This window comes from Rhamphochromis sp. 'chilingali' (assembly GCF_963969265.1).
Source record: "Rhamphochromis sp. 'chilingali' genome assembly, chromosome: 4".
Taxonomy (NCBI): Eukaryota; Metazoa; Chordata; class Actinopteri; order Cichliformes; family Cichlidae; genus Rhamphochromis; species Rhamphochromis sp. 'chilingali'.
The window spans coordinates 8802650-8825456 of NC_137948.1; the positions used below are offsets into that span (position 1 = coordinate 8802650).

The window sequence follows — 22807 nt, forward strand, 5'->3', positions numbered from 1 at the left end:
CATGGCTTAACCAAAACAGTGAAGCTGCATAACCCAAACGCTGAGCTGAAAGAAAAACATGTTCCAGAGTTGAGAAGAACTATCATATACTTGTAATTCTGTGTGAGCATTGAACTTTACGTTATTTGTGCAGTTAACAATATTAATCTTTCAATAAGTGCAGTTTTAATGTCAATTTAAATCACATGTCGATTGGTGTGTCTTAGTTGTAAAGACTAGTATTCTGACATACAACACTAAAACCGCATAAATAAACAGTAAAATAAAATTAAACCGCTGAATGGGGAGTCCTTGCATTCCCAGTACAACCGACTGGAGCTGCAAAAGTACACTATTTAATAAGCAACAATAGAGTAACAGTGTGAACATGCGTCAGTGGCTTAGTGTTTTGTTATCAGCCTCCATATTCTTCATAGTATATATCACTGCAGCAGCACAGAGCCATGAGTTGTTTTTCCATAGAATTTTATTTCCAAAAAGCAGTTGGAGAAAAGTAAAACAAGCGAGTCAAGTACAACAAAACAAATCCCTGAAAGGGAAGAAGTAAAAGCTGATAATGACAGAAGGCCTGATGATATATACAACAGCAGACATCATTTTGGTGTTGCAGTACCAGTGAATCACTTGACAGACTCATGGTATTCTTCACATAAGTTCAAAACAAACAGCAAAATAAGGATTTTATTTCAATGGACAGAGAAGGTTCTAAAAGTCAGCTAAGGCACACAGAGCCTCCCCGAAAAAACAAAAGAAAAAATCAGAACGACGGGGAAACGTCAGTCAGAGAAATTTGTGCAACAGTTGCTCAACAATACATTCCAGTAAGAACAACAACAATCTGGCATGTGATTTTCTCTGAGAGGCAAATAGGACAAGGTCGTTGTCACAGCTGTCCAAAAACACTGAAACAGGTTATGTACTTTGATCAATAAACACCATCAATTCACTATTTGTGCCCAATTATCAACACTTTCAATGTCATTTTACCACATCTGTATTTACACGTACAATACCCTTTAAACATTATTTCGATACAAAATACCTATGTACATCCTCTTCATTTGTTATTCATTTTTGTTACAAAATAGGACTTTCACATTTAGTTACATTGAATTATTTCACTTTTTCCAAAACGGTCATTGAGCTTACATCATAATGTACTGTGTGATGTAATTGTACAGAGCATGATGGCACTAGAAAGTGGAAAACAAAGCCGCCCTTTACAACCTAACCCCGGAAACGATGCAGATTTGAGAGGAAGGAGAGATAGCAATCGTAATACACACATCTGACAGAGAGGCAAGGTGAACTTGACATTAATGAACAGCAATGTCTGCTAATTAGCCTGTTCAAAAGCACTCATTTAGCTCATGTGATGACTAAACAATGTTGACAATCACAGATTGAAAACCTAATTGGCTTCAGAGGAAACTTATTTCAAGTTAAAACAAATATGTGACCGCACCTCTTATTGTGGTACAGTGCCATACTTAGTGTAATTAGGTTGTCTCAAATGTCCAGAGATTGTCTTGATGAGAGAAAAAGTACTTTAAATGTAAATAGGGTTGCAAAGGCGCGACAGACCCGATCCAATAAATTAGTCACTTTATAATCAAGAGATACAATATGATATTCACTTGAAATTGTACATTATTGTCACAGCATGAAGATCACTACCACTCAAACCATTCTGAAACCGACGGCGACCATTAAACACCAAAAAAAGCACAGTTTCTCCTACAAACAACGTCCAGTGTGTTCGCTAGTGAAGACTGCTTTTGTTCAGCTTTTCTGTTTTTTGCTCAGGTTGTTAGGCAGCTGACCTTTTACCTTACAGGTCAGAGTGGCTTTCTCTTGTGATGCACTTGGCAAGCGGCCACGTAAGAAACCCAAGACAAGAAGATCTATTCAGACAGGACAACACTGACTAACACATAGGTGTGGGCCATAAAAAGGTACAGTATAAGTTTGGGGTGTTGGCCTTTGTAAATAAAGGCAGCTTTCTTTACAAAAAAATATTTATCGAGCTGCCAAGGCAGCGTTGCAGTTATTTAGTCACTGACTAAAAATATCAGTATTTATAGAAACTTATAAATAAATAGCGACTTCATGGACCTCCCCGCCCCCACCCCCCTCCATCCACACCATTTTTGAGACTTAGTGTAGAATTATGTACAACATAAAGTGGTGTTCAAATAACTGGAATAAAGAAAAAGAAGGCAACACATAAAACCAGGACAATACGTTTAAGGTTAATGTGACATAGTTTTGTTTCAAGTTTGAGGCAAGTTGGTTAAAAAATAAAAGAACAGCTCTCGTTCTGTCCTCTGGGTGTTTTGTTTGTGTGGAAAACTGCACCGTGGAAATGCTAAATCTCAAAATGCTATCGTACAACTATGACAAAAGAAGCATTTATGAATTTAGTACATTTTTAACACTAAAATGTCTACATGAAATTCCTAATAGAACCCCGTAGCCTCCAATTACTCTGAGAAAGTGACTGTACTTGTTTTCTTCTCTGTTTTTTGCAGTTTTACAACAAAATGTGACTTGTGAAGATTTAGCCAAGCAACAAAATGTTCAACAATCTAATCAGGCACTGATATGAACTACGTTTTGAGTTGTTCTACTCATGTACAAACTTAAGAAACTTAAAAATGAGAAATTTGCTTTTACTGACGATATGTTTGAGTGGGCACAAAATAATCTGTTCAACTGGGGATATGTGAATACTCACACACTGTGTCATTTTGTTGGTGCTGACATAAACTCTAAGTAGGCACATTTAATTCAGTACCCAGCTATCTTCTTGTGTATGTCTTAATACTAAGGCCTTATCGCAGCAGAACCTGGTCTGCTAGTAGTGTCGATAGCCCGCACTCACTTGACCCATGTGCCCTGTGCGAGGCATTAAAAGCTGACTTTATAATTCACTCAGCAGCCAAATAAATGCTTAAAAATTGCAATGTTTGATCACAGTAAAACTCAGCCGTGAGAAGAAAAATAAATACACAGAGAAACTGAAAGCAAAGCCAGCATAATCCCCTAAAAAAGGAATATTGTGGGAGGAAAATGTTCCCCTGCGCTTTCTGTCCCCCCAAAATCCACTTTTTCTTTTGATTTCAACATCTTCCGCGAGAGATGGAGAACACTCACCCCCCTGTCATCTGCAACAAACACCTCAAATAAATAAAGATAAACAGTGCCACGACCTCCTGTCCAGCTGGAGGCCTTGCTGCTACCTGATACGACCATTGGCACGAGGTGCTCCCAGCTGAGATTTGGGGTCTGGGCTCATGGAGCTCCACGGGCTCTTGGGGCACGCCTGCATGACAGGACAGGCCGTAGGGCCCACAGCACAGACGTCAGCTGCCTCCCACAACTCGCCCACCAGGCTGTCTATCCAACGCTCGAGCTCAGGGCCGGTCAGGGCCGCGTTCCTCTTGGCCTGCTCCACGTAACTCAGACTGACAGGGATGTTGAGCACCGGGTTGAGGCCGTGGAAACTCTGCTCCATGTAGCTATTCTTAGCTGGCCCATTGTGGAGCGTCAGAGTATCCTCTGGAGGTTTGTGGGAAGCAAGAAAGAGAGAGCAGACAAAGAAGTTATAGACAGTGAACAAAAAAGGTGGTAGTCAGTGGTCAAAAATGCAGATTGGATTGCAGAAGGGGGAAAAAGTTGGGCATGGAGAAAAGGGGGAAAAGGGAAAAAGTACAATATCAAAGAAGTGAACGTGACTTTCTTTCTTATTATCTTAAAAGTGTAAATTGGATGCTTGCATTGATTTTTTTTTTTTTTTTTACAACTTTTTTTGATGTGGTTTGTTAGGCTACTGCAGTGCTGACTTTCTGGAAACAGTGAGAAATATTCAAGACATGAAGTCATCCTTTCTTCCCATGACGGTTATGCGCTGAAGGAAGATGGTAAACATAGACAGAACTTCTCCTTAAAACACCCTCTCCACCCTGAGCTCCAGTGAAGCTTTAAATTCCTCACTGCCACTCTAACTGGGGTGCTAGCCATCCCTTCTAACACAAGCTTCCTCTCATCCAGATGTTAGCAGACTTCAGCACTTTTTGCACACTGATGACAGAAAGATGCAGTCTGACATGGCAGTGGCCAACCAATGCCAGCCAGCTTTGTGGCAGCAGCGTGCAGTATGAAGTCATGCATCTGTGTAGAGTTTTTGTATATGCATGCGTCTGCTGCTCGCTCTCTTTGCGCATGGAAGGCCACATCGTAAAGTTTGACTGGCACACCATTTAGGAGGGAAACCTGATGTCAGCCATGGCAATAAATTATATGTGGACTCATGAAATAGCTAATAACCAAAGAACACATTACAACACACATCAAGAAAAACAAAAACAAGATTATTACATAATAACTATAAATTAAACACAAACATTATTAACTTAGCGGGTCTAATAATTATGTAGCCTTACGTTATAAATTTTAAAGACAACTTTATTTTCCGTCAGCCACTTCGGGTGATGCATCAGTTAAAGACAAATGTCCGGATCCAAAGTAAGCTAAAGAGATGCCCCACATCGCTCCCCACGTCCAACACTAACTAATAATATTTCATATTTACAGCATATTGATGCACTGAATTTCTGCTTGCAGTTTCACAGCTGACATGTTTATCTGTAGCAGACTCGATGTAAACACATGACCTTGTAGTACCATATCACCCCATTAGAGCACTTTGCTCTCGCACTGCAGGCGTACTTGTTGTTCCTAGAGTATTTAAAAGTAGAATGGGAGGCAGAGCCTTCAGTTTTCAGGCCCCTCTTCTGTGGAACCAGCTTCCAGTTTGAATTGAGCAGACAGACACTATCTCTACTTTTAAGATTAGGCTTAAAACTTTCCTTTTTGCTAAAGCATATAGTTAGGGCTGGACCAGGTGACCCTGAATCCTCCCTCAGTTATGTTGCAATAGGTGTAGGCTGCTGGGAGATTCCCATGATGCATTGAGTTTTTCCTTTTCAGTCACCTTTCTCACTCACTATGTGTTAATAGACCTCTCTGCATTGAATCGTACTTGTTATTAACCTCTGTCTCTCTTCCACAGCATGTCTTTATCCTGTTTTCCTTCTCTCTCCCCAACCAGTCATAGCAGATGGCCCCGCCCCTCCCTGAGCCTGGTTCTGCTGGAGGTTTCTTCTTGTTAAAAGGGAGTTTTTCCTTCCCACTGTCGCCAAAGTGCTTGCTCATAGGGGGTCATATGATTGTTGGGTTTTTCTCTGTATGTATTATTGTAGGGTCTACCTTATAATATAAAGCACCTCGAGGCGACTGTTGTGATTTGGCGCTATATAAAGAAAATTGAATTGAATTGAATGTTGTATAAGAGGAAATGAGAATGTAAGTGAAGTGATTCAAAAATGTCAGCTTTACCACAATCTTTATATTAATCTTTAGTCTGCTACAAATTACAGTAAAAGTTACAGTAAGCTGTGTCCTGCCACAAAGTACGGCTATAGCAGAAAAATTAAAGCAGCTTTTCTTTGATGTCCATGGATATTTTACTTTAAACCAAAATTTTCATGGTTCCCCGCTTTAAAGTATCTAATCAGAGTTTAAAAAGTGCTCGATCCTTCTGAGGGAGCTCTTTCAGCTCCCAGCCCAACTTAATGTGTATAGCTGGCTTGCAATATTAGACACATTTATTCAAGTGCAAGTGTAATCTTTGTATCGTACTGAATATTTCTGCTTCACTGCATTGACTGTATATTTTACTTTTTACTATCTTACACTTACCTGATAGCTGGAATCAATGGTTACTTTATTACCGAATCCTATATTTAAGTTTTAATAAGCTAAATGTATTGAAAAAAACAAAAACCTAAAAACCTGTGTTGACCATTAACATAGCTTTGTCTGTTCTGTTTCATGTCTCACTTATAATAGATTCTTAAAATAAGTGCTTTTAAAAATAGAAACAGAAACTGCAGATTTAGAAAAAATATTAAATAGATTTTTTTAGGTTAAAAATACAACAAATACAATGTTTCAATGTTACTTTAAGGAAAGAAAAAAAAAATCCAAAATTCAAAATACCTGGGAGCATTGTGGTATTTACTATTTCTTGATGCACTGTAACAGAGGTTCAGTGTGTAACTGTAAGAAGGCCCTTTGTTTTGGACAAAAAGACTGAGCTCACGCAGCAGCCCTTTCTATCCATACATCAGTAGAAACATAACTGCATAATGCACAGTGATTTAAAAAAAACATCTAACCGTGATATTTATAATATCACCATTTTTTATTAATATTCCTCTTATTCTTGTAGCCAGTGTGCCACAGAGATTCAGGTGAAAAATAAAAAATGCCATGTGCTGTTCCCCTTTATCATTAAAAAGCTCAGTGAAATTATTAAACAGTGAAAGACATGATTATGCCAAAGCTGGCGTCTCAGCTCTCATGTGACTTTCAAAGCAACTTGGCTGCTTATGGATTACAAGACTGCAGTGCTGCCCCTTATCCATGCTGACTGATTGATTTAATTGTGTCACTGTTTTCGGAGGGCTAAGTGCACTGTTGTTTAACACTCTGCTTAGTATGTATGAGCAGCTCGCTGGGTTATTAGGGTTGACTTGATGACAAATAACCAGGGTCTACCGAGGCCCAGAGGCTTGATTAGAAAGGGCATCGCTGCAAATGCAAGGCTGTGTGCATTTGTGTGCGTGCCTGTGCAGACATTTCGAAACACCTAAATCAGCAATCGCTTCTTTTAGACGTGACCTGTTGTGTAAAGAGTGCGATATAAAACTGATCCCATTCAGTCCTTTGAGCTGATATTGTCATGTGGGAATCACTGCAGAAATTTAAAAAAAGGACACTTAAGAAAATTCATGAAGACTGATTTTTATCAAAGTGATCTCATCAGTTCTGCTTGATTATTATTATTTTTTTAAAAGCACAATGAGCTTCGTGGACCATATTCTTAAAGCCAGCTTATATCAGCTGATTTCTACACTTTCACGCATCCAATTGGCAGATCTCATGCAAGGCTGCCTATTAACCTTGCTTTAATCTGCCTGTGATTGTTCCACATGTATAAGCCCCTTTACAAGACACTTCCACAGCAATTCTGCCTGTCGTACTGCGTATGACTCAATCTGTTGTGACTGATGCCTGCTTTGTTCGGTATGAACATGTTGCTTCTGGTCTCTTCACCTCTGGCCTTCCATGGATGCATAAATAAGTGTAAGGAGGTTCCACAAAAGAGCCAAACTCCTGACTAAAATTGGACTTTTAGGGCTCTCTGAGACTCGGTATGTCGACTTCATAAAATGTTCATCGCCAAGCAACTACAGATGTCCTTTGAAACATAAAGTAAAGTATGACAGTATAATGACAGAAAACCCAGAAAACACACCACAAAATTACTACCCAAGTCTTTTTTTATGACACGGTTTCACAAAGACTCAATATTATATGCATCACAAACTGTGGTGCTGTATTGAATTGCACTTTCAAGGTCCATAAAGTAATTGCAGAGCTTCCACTAAACCTCCACGAGCAGAGAAATGTTTGACATTTAGAAAAACACCCTTTGTATTTTTTTTTGATGAATGGTCATCTTTTGTTGAGGAATAGCACATCAGTGCAATATGCTTAGTAAGGCTACTTTTGCAAATAACACAATCAATAGTAATTTTATGCTAAAGCTGAAACAAATGGCAAGTGCTACTTATACATGAGCCTTCTACCACAGAGACAACTTGAATCTCTTTCTCACCTTGTCGTATGGGCTGGTGTTTGTTATAAGCCAACGGGGCAATGAGGAAGCGCATCTCCGCTACAGGACTCCAGTGATGCAGGATGCGGACGTTCCACACACCGGGCCGCAGAGGCTGGTTGAGCGGTGGGCGATAGTGGGTAAACTCGGCGCTTGCATCAATCAAAATGTCATAAGTGGCTGCGATGACGTTGGTAGGGTCGATCCACACAACCGTGACGGTGACATTCGGCCCTTTAACCCACTTCTGCATGCCCACCGTCTCATCCATGGGACCCATTAGGCCGCCAAAGTTTCTGAAAATGCGTTCTTTGGCATCCCATTCTGTCCCAATCTGCCCCAGAAGAGAAAGAATAGGCACGTGAGTTGGTGATAGGCTGGGGTGAGAACAAAGACAAGCAGAGAGATTACAGCAAAAACGCACAGGAGCTGCTGCAACACATTAAAAACATTTAAGTGGGGGAAATGGTTTGTTATTCATAAAAATGCAAAAGGCAACGACCTTTTTCAACTTTTCTGGACAGTTTAAAATATTGCAGGGAGTAATGTGCAGCCTCTCACTGCAGGTGTGAGGCTGCAGCGAGGTAACCAACTCCCTTTCATAGTGCTCCTGTGCTGTTTTGCAGTAATGACACACCATCACTGTTGCTCACAGAATGATGAAAAAGCTAATTACAAATTTAGTCTTTATTTAAAAAACAAAACATTTTGATTTAATGGCCACCGAATTCTGTAACCTGTTGTCAATATATCAACTAGTTGAGTGATATCTCAACTATGTTATCATAGGGAGTCATTTTAAGTATGCATTTTTTATTTAAAAGCCCTGCACTTCAGCCCTACTCTCAACACAGCTGTTATATACTATTTTAATCTGCAAAAGCTGACAAGTCTGATTCTTCTGACAAGCACTTTTAAGTAAATTTGGCTACAGTTTTGCTATTATGACTGACTCTATGAGGCTAAGGAGTCATGCTGAAAAAAGATATCTCAAAGGGGTGAAAACCAAACGCACTCCCGTTTCACACAAAGACAAAATCAGAAGGCAGTGAACACCAACACCAGTGTGAACACTATTTGTCTCAAACAGAAACAACAGTGGAGATTATTAAAACCCTAAATAAGTAAAAAATCTCAAATAGAGGAAGACACAGATTATATGCAGAGACAGGGAACTGCAGCTTTTTGACGGATAAAAAAAGCATCTAGGGAGAAAAGCTCAATAAAAACTGGGTTTCAATGCTTCCACAAAATCAGAGAAAGCGCTTTTCTTTGCGTGAATTTTGAGATAAATAAATTTAACAAACAGTAGCAGTAAGTCAAATATATCTTTGGCGAGTTAGGAGACATACAGTGCCTCTGGCTGCAGAAGCTGCCAGCCTGCAAAACACTGGAGGGCTGCCAATGGAACAATGAGCCACTTTAAGATTATAATGTCCTCTAAGCTTACATAATTAACATTTAGAATACACATGTTTGCAGGTTATTGGTTATGTCTTTCTAACTTATATTTTGCCAAAAGTCCCGCTACAAAACATCCCGCAATAAGAAAGAACAAACGAGATCCAGCGGTAAGACAGACAAATCATAACAATAGGAACACAATTACAGTAATTGTGTTTAATATCTTTGCTGTGGTCAACTTAAAAAAGTCATCTAAATTGCAAAACTGTGAGACAGAGTGATAGAGAGGGAGGCGCACACACACACACACACACACACACACACACACACACACACACACACACACACACACACACACACACACACACACACACACACACACACACACACACACACACAGGCTCTGACAATAAAAGATGTCTAGGGTGTTTGCAGAAATGTGAGAGGGATGGCGGCTTTAAGAAGCGCTCATCCTTACAATAGTAGCTGATTAACACAGCCTCACCCAGCCGGACGATCAATGCCTGACTGGAATTGACTCTGCATTAGGTCCTCTGAGAACTGCGATTACCATGTACAGTATAAATAGACACCACTTGCATAAATGAGACACGCACAGAAACAGTGTGTGTTTTGTCATCAGTTAAAACACACCTCACTTTCCTCTCAATTATTGGACTGACCTCTGCCATATCTGCCCCTTGGACCTTGCCCCTTAAATTACTAATCAGCTCTCTTGTCCTGCACCTCTGTAGCTCATTACTTTATTCAATACTGATTCGCTAATGCACACTAACGCTCATATGGCTAGCAACACTCTCCTTCAAGGCCCCAGGAGGAAGTTAAAAGGAGCAGTTGGAGAGAAATAACACCGTTTTCCACTACCAGGAAACTTGCAGATGGCTGTCTAAACTGAGCTGTAAGAAGAAGATTGTGACAGTGTTCACGTGCCTAGAGGGGAACCCTCTGAGACCTGCTTCTAGTTCTTGCAGTTTATTGAGCATCTACTATGCGCAATATAAAATATGCACATCTGCATTCCAAGTTGCATTTTTTTCTAAGCCGTTTCAGGTCAGACGAGTGGGCAGTCTCCTTCCACAGACTTCTGTACCAAGTTAATAAGATGCACAGGCAACTTGCCTGACTGCTGTCTGGCCTCATGACCAAAGGTCAGGGTCTATCCTGGTTACAACAGAAATACTGGACAGAAGGCCATTTTTACCACAAAAGTGTAAAAAAAAAAAAAAAGTATTGAGATGTAACTTTAACACGTACCACCCACAAAAACAGTTTTGCAATCCAAACAAACTCTTCTAGGAGGACGAATACACCCTAACGCATCACAAAAACTGCTCAGTAACACAAACAAGGCCTCACGGCCTTCAAACTCCCCAGATATTAATCCAATACAGCATCAGTTGGATGTGCCGGAACATGGACGATCCTTTGCCAACATCCCGAGGCCAGACACCACACTACAAGCCAGAACTACTTAACATTAGGCTTGTTTTAATGTTGTGACTGCTTGGTGTATAAACTGATCTGCTGTTTATTTATACAGAACACTTGAGGTCTTTTTGCAAAGACATGGCAGTGTTTTAACAATAGCAAAAGTTGGCTGGAACATTTTAACTACATTCATTTTATTGTTTTAAAGACTGCAATTATTGTTTTCCACTAACATATTTCTCTCCTGGTGATGACGTTCAAGGTATATCTGTGGATAAGAGATGGAACCAGTACCAGAAAACTCTTCCTTCGAGTATGAAAGTAGGTCGAACAGGGATTAACTTCCTGCCTACTTCAGCCTATAGCTTACGATGACCTCCACACTCAACCTGTCCCTTGGTGCTCCTACCCTATAAGCTTTGGCTTAAGACCAACACTCAATCAAGGCTTATGAGTGCTAACCAAGTCAGGGGCTCACGACCTTCTTTCGCTTATAGCTGTACTTAGAAGAACACGCTTAGGTGGAACAAATGCTGATCTGGCAACCTCATTGTGGCTCTACGCTCTTTGTCCAATTACTACATTTTTCTACCAGTCTGTTCACTCACACTTTCCACCCAATTGGACCATTTATTCAGATTTTCCGCTCTTAACCAGCAATTACTAACAGCCTCTGCTACGTTTGAAACATTTAGCCCTCATTTATCGTCTGCTGTTGACCTGACAAAAAACAAAAATAAAAAAAACTTGATAATAACCTGGATTACTTTTCCCAAATTCATTGTTCACCATTATTACCTGTATTACTTGTTTCATGCTCTGTACCTGACTTAACAGAACGCATAAAACACTCTATTTCATAATCCAGCTACAGTTCATTTTTTCTCTGTGACCCAGTAACCCTGTAAACCTCTTCTCCATGTCATCGGGCAGTCGGTGCCTATAGTTTGACACTTCCATTAAATAAGTCTGGTCAGTTTTATCAAGCAAGGTCATGGACAGTCCCACTCTACATCTGGCCCTGCTTAAAAACATAGGGCACAAATGCCCCTCGAGGCTGCATTTGCAGGCTTATTAGGGACACTTTTTGGAGTGGTAATCAAATACAGGTGTCTACTAGCAGCACCAGAGGACTCTCCGGGGGCACACATTACGCTACCGAGGCAAGATGGAAGGACCCTAATAAACATGCACAGTGATGCAATGAGTAGAAAACAAGAGAAAACAAGACAATTTCTGTTATAAAAGCACAAACTGGAGTTATTCTTGGACATGTTTTTCTGGAGCTAAACGTTTCTAGACGTTATCCAAAAAAAGAAAAATGCAAACATCTGACACGAATGGGACAATAAATGATTTGTGCTATTGTGAGAATAGTCCATGTACCAGTCCAGTAAATTTAAAGGTAGTTACATCATTGTCCAAATTTCATGTGTGGAAGAAAAAGCAGAGTGGGATGAGGCCGGATGAAACCCACGCAAACAAAGGAAGCACATGCAAACTCCACACCAGATGTCCACCTTCTTGCTGTGGACATCTGGACAAGCTGCCAGTCTATTGCAGGAGTGACACAGACATCTGTCCACTCACATCTACAATGAGTTTAAAGTCTATCAGCTAACTAAACACCTACATGTCTTTGGGACGTAACGGGAATAATGGAGAGAATGGGAAGCGCTCCACAAAGAAAGGTCCCAGCTGTTTCAAGCTAAAATGCTCAAAAATGCATACACTTTGTCAGAAGCATTACTCTTGCTTTTCTACATTGTATTCTGTTACATTACATCATAATATGTTGCTACTCTTTTTTCCTCCCATGTATGTCCACATAAATTATCTAGACTGTGGTGGAATGAGGACGTAATCTTCAGTTAAAGTTAGTCATGGTGCTGTAGGATTTATGCACAGCTTAAAATGCCTCTCAATGTCAAATCTGACTTGAGGTGAAATACTGGTTTTTAATGTGCAGGTTTTAAGCGGTCCTGTACTAAAGTGCTGTAAAAAAGGCCTATAAAGGCAGCAACAGGGGAGTGAAAAGACATATCTGTCTTTCTTTATATCCAAAGGAGGACAAGGAAACCATTGTTAAGCCAACCATATGGTTTATCTAGCAAACCCCAGTATATAGCTATAGCATAATGGTCCATATCTACAAATTTGAGAAAAGGCAGTGCGCTGCTGCAGCTACGCCGTGCTGTCGTCTTGTATTTTGAATGACAGATGGACAAACTGATTGACTGACAGCCACTACACAGTGCTAGACAGAGAATGTTTTCTCAGGCTGAGCATTCAGATAAAAGCCACAACTCACATCACTTCTCTGTCACTCACGGTTTCATAGGTTAGACAGACAAACAGGGCTTAGCAAGAGGGAGCCACACGTCGGCCGGGCGTCTGCATCCCTTCGTGTTCAGAATGAGAGCGCCGCAAAAGGTCGAACGTGGTCAAAGTGTATCCAGGTGCACGAGCATTGTCCGCGGGCACAAACAAATTTGTTCGCAAATTTGTTGACATTTCTGCCTCCTACTAAAGCTCTGCACGATAAAAGCAGAGAAAAAGGTCAATTTGCATTCACTCAGTTAATTTTGTCCTTTTTAAAAAGACACTCTGTGGCTGTCACATCACAGCCGAGCGGCTGTATCCTAAACAGGCGTTGTGGTAAACAGAAACACACATTAACATAACAAGACAATCAAGGGAAGCATTCCAGTGTGAAGGTGAGAAGACGTTCTATTAGGAAACAACAAATAAGGAGCACATGAAGCGCTCATCCCTGTAAACTGGGATGAATTCAATCAATTTACATTTTACAAGGCCATTACAGGCACCAGTTTAATTGTGTGGAGATGCACTGCTATGAGTCTTGGCAAGGGCGATATATGAGGTCACCATGGCAATGAGCTGTATATCTCACCTCTAATTATATGCTGAGGAGTGTGTTTTTGCTGTGTGCTGCTCAGAGTTTTAATGGAACTCATTTTCTGACACTGGCAGCAGCTGACTGATTGTTTTGTGACTCACGCCAAACAAGCGAATTCAAATTAAAAATGAATGCAAGGGCATGCAGACTAATATGCTGACTCACCTCTGCGAACTGCAACCTGCTGAATGTGCTCGTAGGAGGAGTGGTTAACTTGAAGTTCTTTGTGGGTGCCACCCAGGTCTCCATGGTCTCCAGCTTGCTTGTTGCCAGGTTAGTAGCATGGTGCTTGACCAGATAGCCCTGGAACTGGTCTGACTGGAAGTAGAGATGCACTGATACTGGGTGGCCCATGGGGAAATACCTGATGGAGCGTTGAGAAAATGAGAATCCATTAGCAAACCCGATACCTTCTGACCTACCTACTTGACGGTGCTGCTTTTCAGAGCTGATACTGTAAGGAGAGGAGAATATCAAGATTCATGTGGATAAGGTCTGGGGGGCCTTGGACATGCTAATGTGGCTGGATGCTAATGAATGCTTGCCGTGAAGGTTAGTGGAGAGTCAATGTGCTGTGTGATTGTGTGACACGGCCGACATTAATTCAATGACCTTTAACAGAAATCCAATTGGTAAAAGACATGTGTCAACTAGGCAGATAATTCCCAAACCGCACTGCTTGCGAGTTGCTGTGTCCACACTTTGTGGGTTCATGACTGCTGCTGCAGTAGATCTCAGATCAGATATGAACTTCTGAGTAAACAACAAAGTTTCTTGTGCTACAATGTGCTGGTTGCTTTAACATGTGCTCTGAAGTGGAAGGGATGGCATTAAGAAGGCACGTGACAGGCGGCACCACAGTGGTCTGAAAATTACAGAATAGTCATGGGCTGCATTGGCAGCATATTCAGATTAGTCACAGATGCGCGAGCGCACACACACACACACACACACACACACACACACACACACACACACACACACACACACACACACACACACACACACACGAACAAAACCCAACTAAAGCATTACAAGACAGCTGAACAAAGTTGAACTGGGTCATCCAGTCAGCTGAAGCTGAATAAAGGTCTTGCCCCTCTGATTAGTCTGTTGTTTATTTGTGTGTGTCGCTTCATACGTGACAGAGGGTCTGCCCTCAGGGCAGCCAGCCGGAGTGACTTCTGGAAAAACAAAAAAGGGGCCAGGGCAGGCACTGCTGGGGAGCACGCTGCAGCTGCTCTCTGCACACGTCCTGAGTCCTTCTCGCCCAGATTTCTCATCCTTCTGCTTCCTTAAACTCCTCTTTATTCCTCCTTTTTGGTTGCACAGCTTAACACACACAAACGCACATCCACGCACTGTTTCTCCCTGCTCCCCTGTGCCTATGGCCTCATCAGTATTCCAGTAAAGGGCCAGGAGTCAACCCGTCCTGGTAAATGCTACCCTGACAAGCAGAACAGCAAATATTTACACTCACAAGAATAGCCTTGCACACACCCTCCACTCCAGCTCCTTTTCCCCGAGTCTTTCTCTTTTTCTCCTCTTCTACATTTTCACACCTGCTTTTTCCTCCCTTCCCCTCATCGCTCTTCTTCCTTCATTCTGCTTTCTGTCCCATCTTTCCCAAAAGAGACGTGGCTGCCAGTGTGAGAAGCAGAGAGCAGGGGGCAAGGGCGTAGCCTGCACAGAAGCTCCATTCAGGCTTTTACTCCACAATCTCTCCAATTGAGTCACAGCAGGCTGCTAAAAGAGCCAAATCACTCTCTGTGTCCATTTTTCTCTCTCTCTGCTGCTCAGGTCTCACAATGAAGTTGACCCATCCATCTGTTGGTAGCACATCTGAATTTGAAATGCATGCAAAACACGTGGCCACACACACACAAACACATTCACACACGCACACCATATGTGAGCAGACTCGAGACATCACACCGACACTTGAAAAAGATATATTTTCAAATGTGAGCTTTGCTGGGGCTCGCTTTAAGCAAAAACGTGATCAGCTTTAATTACTCAGCTCACGAACTAAATTACAGATCAATAAAACTTAAACAGGACAGCTCCAGGCAGGCCTTGCAGAGTGCCAGCACACACATTGTGTGTTTAATTATTACGTTAATAAACCACAGAGTGGTGGAATTACAAAAATCACAAGCAAGCGATTCAGCTGGAAACACTTATGTGACGTAAAACACAAAAGACAAGCGAGGACTGTGAGACCAAGCACTAAGTTATGACATCATATGACGCTATGGAAAATTAAGACCACATTATGAGACTAAAATATCACATCATAACATTTCACACAGCATATCATGTACATGTTCTTTAGGCCCAGCCTGCCTCTCTGATGTGTTATCACTACATAAAAATCAAAGTGAAACACATTTAACACATTTAACATATTTAATGTGCTAAACAAAGAATATTTTTTTCAATATTTCTATTGCTGTCTTTAGTAATCAAAGTGGATAAATGCACATTGTTGCATTTAACACAGTTTTGTACATAAAATGCAGACAGATTATCAATATTCTAATATCGTCAGGTATATACCTTCAAGACTTTGTTACATGTTTTGTATTTACTGTACAGCAGACATATTTAATTTAAAAAACATATATCTTCCCAGTGGTGAAAAGGTGCTGTGAGGATTCCGGGATTACCTCAAAGTGGTTTAGTGTGGTTAAAAAACCTACTGCGTTTTTCAAAGATAGCCAGGTAGAGGTGTTGTCATGCCTCTAATGCAATGCTAATACATGAAAGGTACAACCTGGGACTAATGTTGGGTAAGATTCCAGGTTTACTTTTTTCTAATCCTGTCACTCACTGTGGAAAAAACACACCAGCGGTTACTGTAAAGAAAACCGTCTGTTGTGCTTGTGGTAATTCAAGAAAGAACCCCACATACCAGCGTAATCACTCGTTTTCTCTAAGCTATCAATTATTTAAATGCAGGTACAAGTAGTCGAATAAGCTGAGTGAATAGATTTTTATTTTAGGGAAAATAAACACTTTACCGATGCTATTGTACTGACCTTTATTGCAGTATAATTTCAACCTGGATCCCTTGTTATTGTTAATGATGGCTAAAAACTGTGGGGTGTTGGGTATAAACTTTTCTGTCTTCTCTAGTGGGGCATGAAGGAAAAAGGTTTGACAACTCATGCCATCTGCTAATCAACAATATATACTAATCACAAGTTGCTCTCTGATGCATCCAGTGGACTATTAATGTGTGTGTGTGTTAGATAGAAAGCACTTGCATAGAAAGGACATAGAAAAAGAAAAGTGCTTGTATGAATGGGCGAATGAGGCAAGTTGTGTAAAATGCTTTGAGGGCTGAGATAGAGTAGAAAAGCGCTATATGACAAACAGTCTATTTACCATGTATGTTAACAGACACATTAACAGCATCAATTATGAGGCGCTTACCTAAACACAAACAAACCCACACTACACACACACATGCAGATATTTAAAGCATTTCTTTCTGTTTTCTTAATCTATGACCTCTGCCCTCTCAGTGATTGGAAACTAATATAAGTTGTGTGTTTGAAGCCTCTACTTTCTCTCGTTCGTGCAGACACACACACACGCACACCTGTCCCGTGCTCTAGCTCTCTATTTTAACAGATGCACAGTGTTTGAATAACAAGAGCTGTCGCCGCGAGATGGTTTTGAAGTTTGACTTTGAAACCATGCCTTCTTTCACTGCCTGGCTTTACCTACTAGATTTCACAGAACACCCACAATGCAGCGGGGCATCGGACGCCTTGCTATAGTGGGGACTTGCTTGTGAGGAGCAAACTATCTCAGCTCACATGCAGCGCGCGCCAGCTGAGGTAATGGCATTCGTGTTGCCTTCTTCCATCCATCCATCATCCATCCATTCGCTTCCGCTTATCCTTTTCAGGGTCGCGGGGGGCGCTGGAGCCTATCCCAGCTGTCATAGGGCGAGAGTTGCCTTCTTGACTTACTCTATAAACTGCAACTGAAACTGCCTTCGAAGACACCTGATGATTTTTGAAAGTTTCATGAGAGGAAACACAGACTGGCAGCTTGGATGACTCCCAACAAAAGCCACGACAGATCATATCGCCTTTTGCCACCATACGCTGTTCAAACAGCCTGCCTTCATGCTGTTTTCTATTATGTTTTTTTGTTCCTGGTCATGTGGGGCCAAGCTGTGTTAATGTTTGCTGACATCATTAAGATGTTGTAGGCGTTTGTTTCCTGGATGCACTGAGATACATGGGGCCTTGTGTCGCATGTACGCAAATTAGCAGTTTACGCTTCCCCTTTCTGTTCCACATTAGCATACTGAATTTGTGACTCTTTTGCATACAGGTCTCATCACTGTGCAAATAAACTAAACTGATGAAAGCATATGCTATTAAAAATCCTACTAAAAGACATGAAGCTGAAATGTTCCATTTGCCTGTTAAATATGAACGCATACTGTGGTTTTCCCTTTTAATTTAACCACACACTGTATGTTAACAGCACTCTGGAATTCATGCATTTCCACTAATTATACCCTAGCATAAAGGCCAGCTTTCAATGTTATGACCTATATAGCGTCATTATCTGACGGATAAATTGAGTGTCATATTGTGTTACAAGACGAATAGCATTACCCAGAGTTCCCAGTTGCTGACTGGTACTGTTCATTGTTATCTTATTTCCATGACATGTGATCTATGTGAGATAATGCATCAGCAGACAAACAAAAGGCTTTTGTATACTCTATGTTGTGGTTTCGTATACTACGTGTATGGCTTGCTTTTGACAGCAAAAGCAAACTTGAATGCACCTGTGGATGTAGGTGCAGGTGCGGCGTAATAATAATGATAATGAGTGCGTGTGGGTGTGGCTGGACAGAAGATCAAGGGCCTGAGAACTATTAGCATGCATACATGGACGTCTGCGGGGATTGTGCATTGTGCACATCTTCACTAAACTAACCTGCAGCTGTGATCCTTTGGGTTCCCCTGCAGCGAGGCGGCAGCCCTGGCCAGGCCCAGTCGTGAGAAAGCATGGTAGTACGTTAGCTGCGTGTCGGACAGGCTGGCCACGCCATCTGGCTCGTCGTACACGTTCTCCCAGTATGAGTTCAATGCCAGCGACCCCTGGGGAAATGGTCCAAACAGGTAGGCATCCAGCTGGTTCACTATCTCCTGGTTAACGCTGGCTTCGAACTTCCTGGCAAAGAAGGTGGGCCGCACTGTTTGCTGCAGGCAGAGAGCGTAGGAAGGTGGGGGGAGAGCAAAGCAAAGACGGATGAGATAAAGAGAAGAAAAAAAGGAGAAGATTAAGAAATGGTTGTGCGCCAGGACGTCAGCCGAACAAATGCGATGTGTGAGATATGTGAGGAAGTGACATGTGGGCAGGAAAGAGAATTAGATAGGAGGTAGTATAAAAGTGAGTGAAAGTAGCAGATAAAAATAGGGAAATCATTACCATATGGGTTTGTGAATTAATTATTATGTATTAAATCAAATATACTCTCTCCCAAGACTATCTCTCTATTTCATTCTTTTGCAGTACAAATGGTGTCCTGTACTTTAGCGGTTCCCAGCATCCTGGTCATTGCCCCACAAGGGATGTTAAGATAAACTGGAGGGTTTAGATGAGCTTAAAAGATTATCCCATTAATTTAACACCACAAAATCACCATAGACAAAAATGTCAAACCACAAATATAGTCTTTTCTTCCTCATCGGCTCTGGCGCTTATGTTACCCACAATGAAGCTCTGCTGCCAGTTGGCTGGAAATTTGACTGCGTAGCCTTGTAGCAGCTAATGTAGCCTCAAGTCATTGGCCTCGAGCTGCCACACAGTATTCTGGTAAATTCCTTTCTTTATTGACATTGACATAATTTAAATTTTTTCCCCCTGCAGTGACACAGCTTTATAAAAACAGTTTTCACATGATTGGTAATTTAGTACAAATCCAGACCTGTAAACAGACTTTGATGTGTAAAATAATCACACAGCTGCTTATAAGAACAAAAGAAACTAGAAAACATGTTATATTAACGCCTTATTTATTAATGCATATGATTAATGGACAAATAATCACTAAAAACACTGACATAAAACCCGTAGAAAACCTCACGCTGCTCCTGTGCACGTCACTTCACATCAGCAGATGATCCTACAAATTCTGAAACTTGTGAGGCAGAACAAGCAAATCCACCTGCACGCCAATAACACAGATGTTTAAAGGTTAATCACATTATGGTGCAATTGCTATTGATAGAAGGACTTTGGGTGCATCACTGGACTTGTAAGTCACTTAGGGTATCAGTATCAGACAGCTTCATTATAGTAACTACAGTCAATACTAGTAGACAAAGAAAAGCAAGAACTAGACACGAAGCTATACCCTATAAACATTTGCATGCTTTTCTTTAGTTATCCATTATTTGTCTTTTTCCTTATCAGTTCTTTGCATTAATCGCTCTGCCTAGAATCATCCACTCAAGCCACGTTGTATTTGTCCCTGCCACGCTGTTGGTTATGCAGCTGATGGTGCATCACGAAATCTGCCACCTTCACAGCCTGGCTTCCACACAAAGACATCTTTTAAGTCCTAGACACCAAACTATTCAACCGGCACCAAACACATCGGTGCTACTTGCTAAAAAAGGAGACCAAATCACGCTGTGGCACATTTCTGAGAGATGTGCTTTTTTCTCACAGAAACTGTTGGATGCTTGTGTGGCGTGGCACAGTACCAGATGTTGCCCTAACACTCAGAGATTGGCTCGAGATATCAAAGGAAATGCAAAGGAGTGGGTTTTAGTTCCCAGACAGTCCTAGAGCTTGTGGGTGTTCTGATATGCCCTCTGTGGAATCATCTGAAAGCAGCAGCCTGTCACAGCCTGTCTTTCTCACATTCTTCCCAAAATGTACCCATTCTAAACACATTACTAAACAAAGACGCACAAAGAGAAAAGGCACATTACACCAATCTTCCTTAATAAAACTCCTCCTCTAATGAGTACAGTTTAAAGTAACTATGGTAGGAAATTGACAGCTGTACTGACTTTAAAAAATTGTTCTGATCTGGAAAACAAATGAAAGTTTTCTATACTTGGCTGTACCGTCTCAAAGAGATTACTTTACGGTAAATTAAGTCCTAGTAATCCCAAGCTCTGGCTTGCTTCTGGAAAGTCTTTTTTCCCAGGATTGGACTTCACTGATACCAAGGTGCCAACCAGACCCAGCGGCAGTGCCAAGGGTAAAGGGTTGGCACTAAACTGAGACTGAGGCTAGACATGCGGCAGACAGCTTTGGCGAAGGGAGAACTGAGCTCCGTGCGCCGACTGGTATATAAAGAAGAGGAGAGATGAAATGACTCACCGTTCTTGAAGGATACGACTTAAAGTGATATTCTGCTGAGGCAGACCATTTGTATTCACTTTGTAATTCAGCTTTAAGATTTTAGGAGCGCATTAAAAGTGTGACGCTGACTTTCTCTGGGGCTCTAGAGTCACTGCCACTCATTCACTTTCATTTTGAAAGGCTAGCTAACTGTCTCCTTAATCACAGACCCAAGGCTGAGAAGATCTAATTATTCCTACCATTTTTTTCCTTTCAGGGTCATACTAATTGAGACATAATTTTGCACATATCGACTGTGAAAGCTGTGGGAATACATTGGATGCTGAGGTTGAGAGGACAGACCTTGTGAGCAAAGAATTTAAGGATTGACTGCTGCTGATTTCCTGCAACATACTGATGTGCTGCAACCGTCTGCTGAAAGTAGTGCTGTTTTTAACATTCATTTTTGTATGTTTGAAGGTGTGTCTGATTGACATCTCTGATGAGGATCCGCTGCATAGTCTTTTCCCCTGGCCTTTTGCCAGTTTTGCTTATTAAATACTTTTCTTCTTCTTAAGCAGCAGCTTTTCCTTAACATGGGATAAAAGGACAGCTGGAATTTCCATTTTTGCAAATCCTTTCATTCCTGCCTATAGCATTTGGCTGGAAGCTAAAGGCAGTCGTGTTAATAGCTGTGGGGAATATTACAAATTTCCCACGAATGAAACAGTAATAAATGTCAAAATTATACGAGCTCTTGCTCTTGACTTTTCTTTAAGAATGAACAATACTGGCTTTTGCTGGACTGAAGACACTGCATATGTGATAAATCATGTGATAAACAGAAACCTGCTCTATTACACTTTATGGAGCAAAGCCTGTGAGCTAGTTCAGGCTGGAAAGTCGACTGCACTGCGTCATATACACTAACATGCCTCACTTTCCTCACCTCATAACTAAACACAACCACCCAGGTTGGCGGCCTGTTGTAGCTGCAGAATTTCCCATCTCGCCCTCTTTTGTGACATCTGGCGAAAGTTATTAGACTAAAATTACATGACCAGCAAAAGAAAGTCACTTGATACATGCCTTTGTATTCATATTAAGGCCTTGTTCTAATTCTTAACTTTACTTTAAAGCTAAATTAGCAGGTTGACAACAAAAGACTGGGCATAAAAAGTTGACGTTGCTATGGTGATGCCACCCATTAGTTTGTAAAGGCTCAGTTTTAGTACTGTGGCTATCACCATTGTGGTTTGTTGGAGGTAGAAGTGACCATATTTGGAGAAGAAGGTAGAGAAGTAGTAGTAAATCAACACCAGCGTGTAAACGTCTATTTCTGGTGATAGGCTGAACATTTTAACACCGAGTTGCTTTTTGGTGTCAGCCTCAAGTGGCCATTAGAGGAACTGCACTTTTTGTTAGCTTGATTTTTTTTTTTTAAACTGTGGAAGTTGCATCTTGTCTGCCACGTAATTCTTTCCATTTTCACTGCATTTTATGTTTGTTCGTATTGTAGTTTTATGATAGGGTAGTTTGTTTTCATATATATGGTCATATAGTTTAATGGACAATGCAGACGTTTCTCTGCACTATATTTTCTATGATATTTTAATCTGTAGTGCAGAGCCATTAGCCCACTGCTGTGGCTCTAAGAGTTTTTGCATAAATACTGCCAACTCATGCTTATGATGAGGAAAAGCCACAACAATGTTATTCTGTCTTTGCTGTACAGTCGTTTTTTGACTGTAATCCTTTTTTCCCTCCTCCTCCTTAAAAGAAATAAAAAATAAAAAATAAAAAATCCAAAGCGAACAAAAAAAGAAAATGGAGCATCAGTTTTTCTCTGGCCCTTCTCATGGATTTAAAACCTATTAGTCTTGCTTCAACTTGCTGACTCCCTTATTTCTAAGTTAAATCAAACACAGAAAATTTAAATGTTTACAGAATGA

At 41.0% G+C, this 22807-nt stretch overlaps 1 protein-coding gene across 1 annotated transcript in view; it reads right to left on the minus strand.

Moving 5' to 3' along the window:
• Positions 1 to 403: 403 nt before the first annotated feature.
• The window catches only part of xylt1 (xylosyltransferase I), an 82724-nt gene continuing 60320 nt past the window's right edge, over positions 404 to 22807 (minus strand). The window contains exons 8-11 of the mRNA XM_080879451.1: positions 18492 to 18757; positions 13686 to 13884; positions 7748 to 8081; positions 404 to 3561 (exon numbers count right to left, since the gene is read on the minus strand). Coding sequence (XP_080735577.1) covers positions 3239 to 3561; positions 7748 to 8081; positions 13686 to 13884; positions 18492 to 18757 — 1122 coding nt within the window. The 3' untranslated portion in view covers positions 404 to 3238. The remainder of the gene's footprint in view (positions 3562 to 7747; positions 8082 to 13685; positions 13885 to 18491; positions 18758 to 22807) is intronic.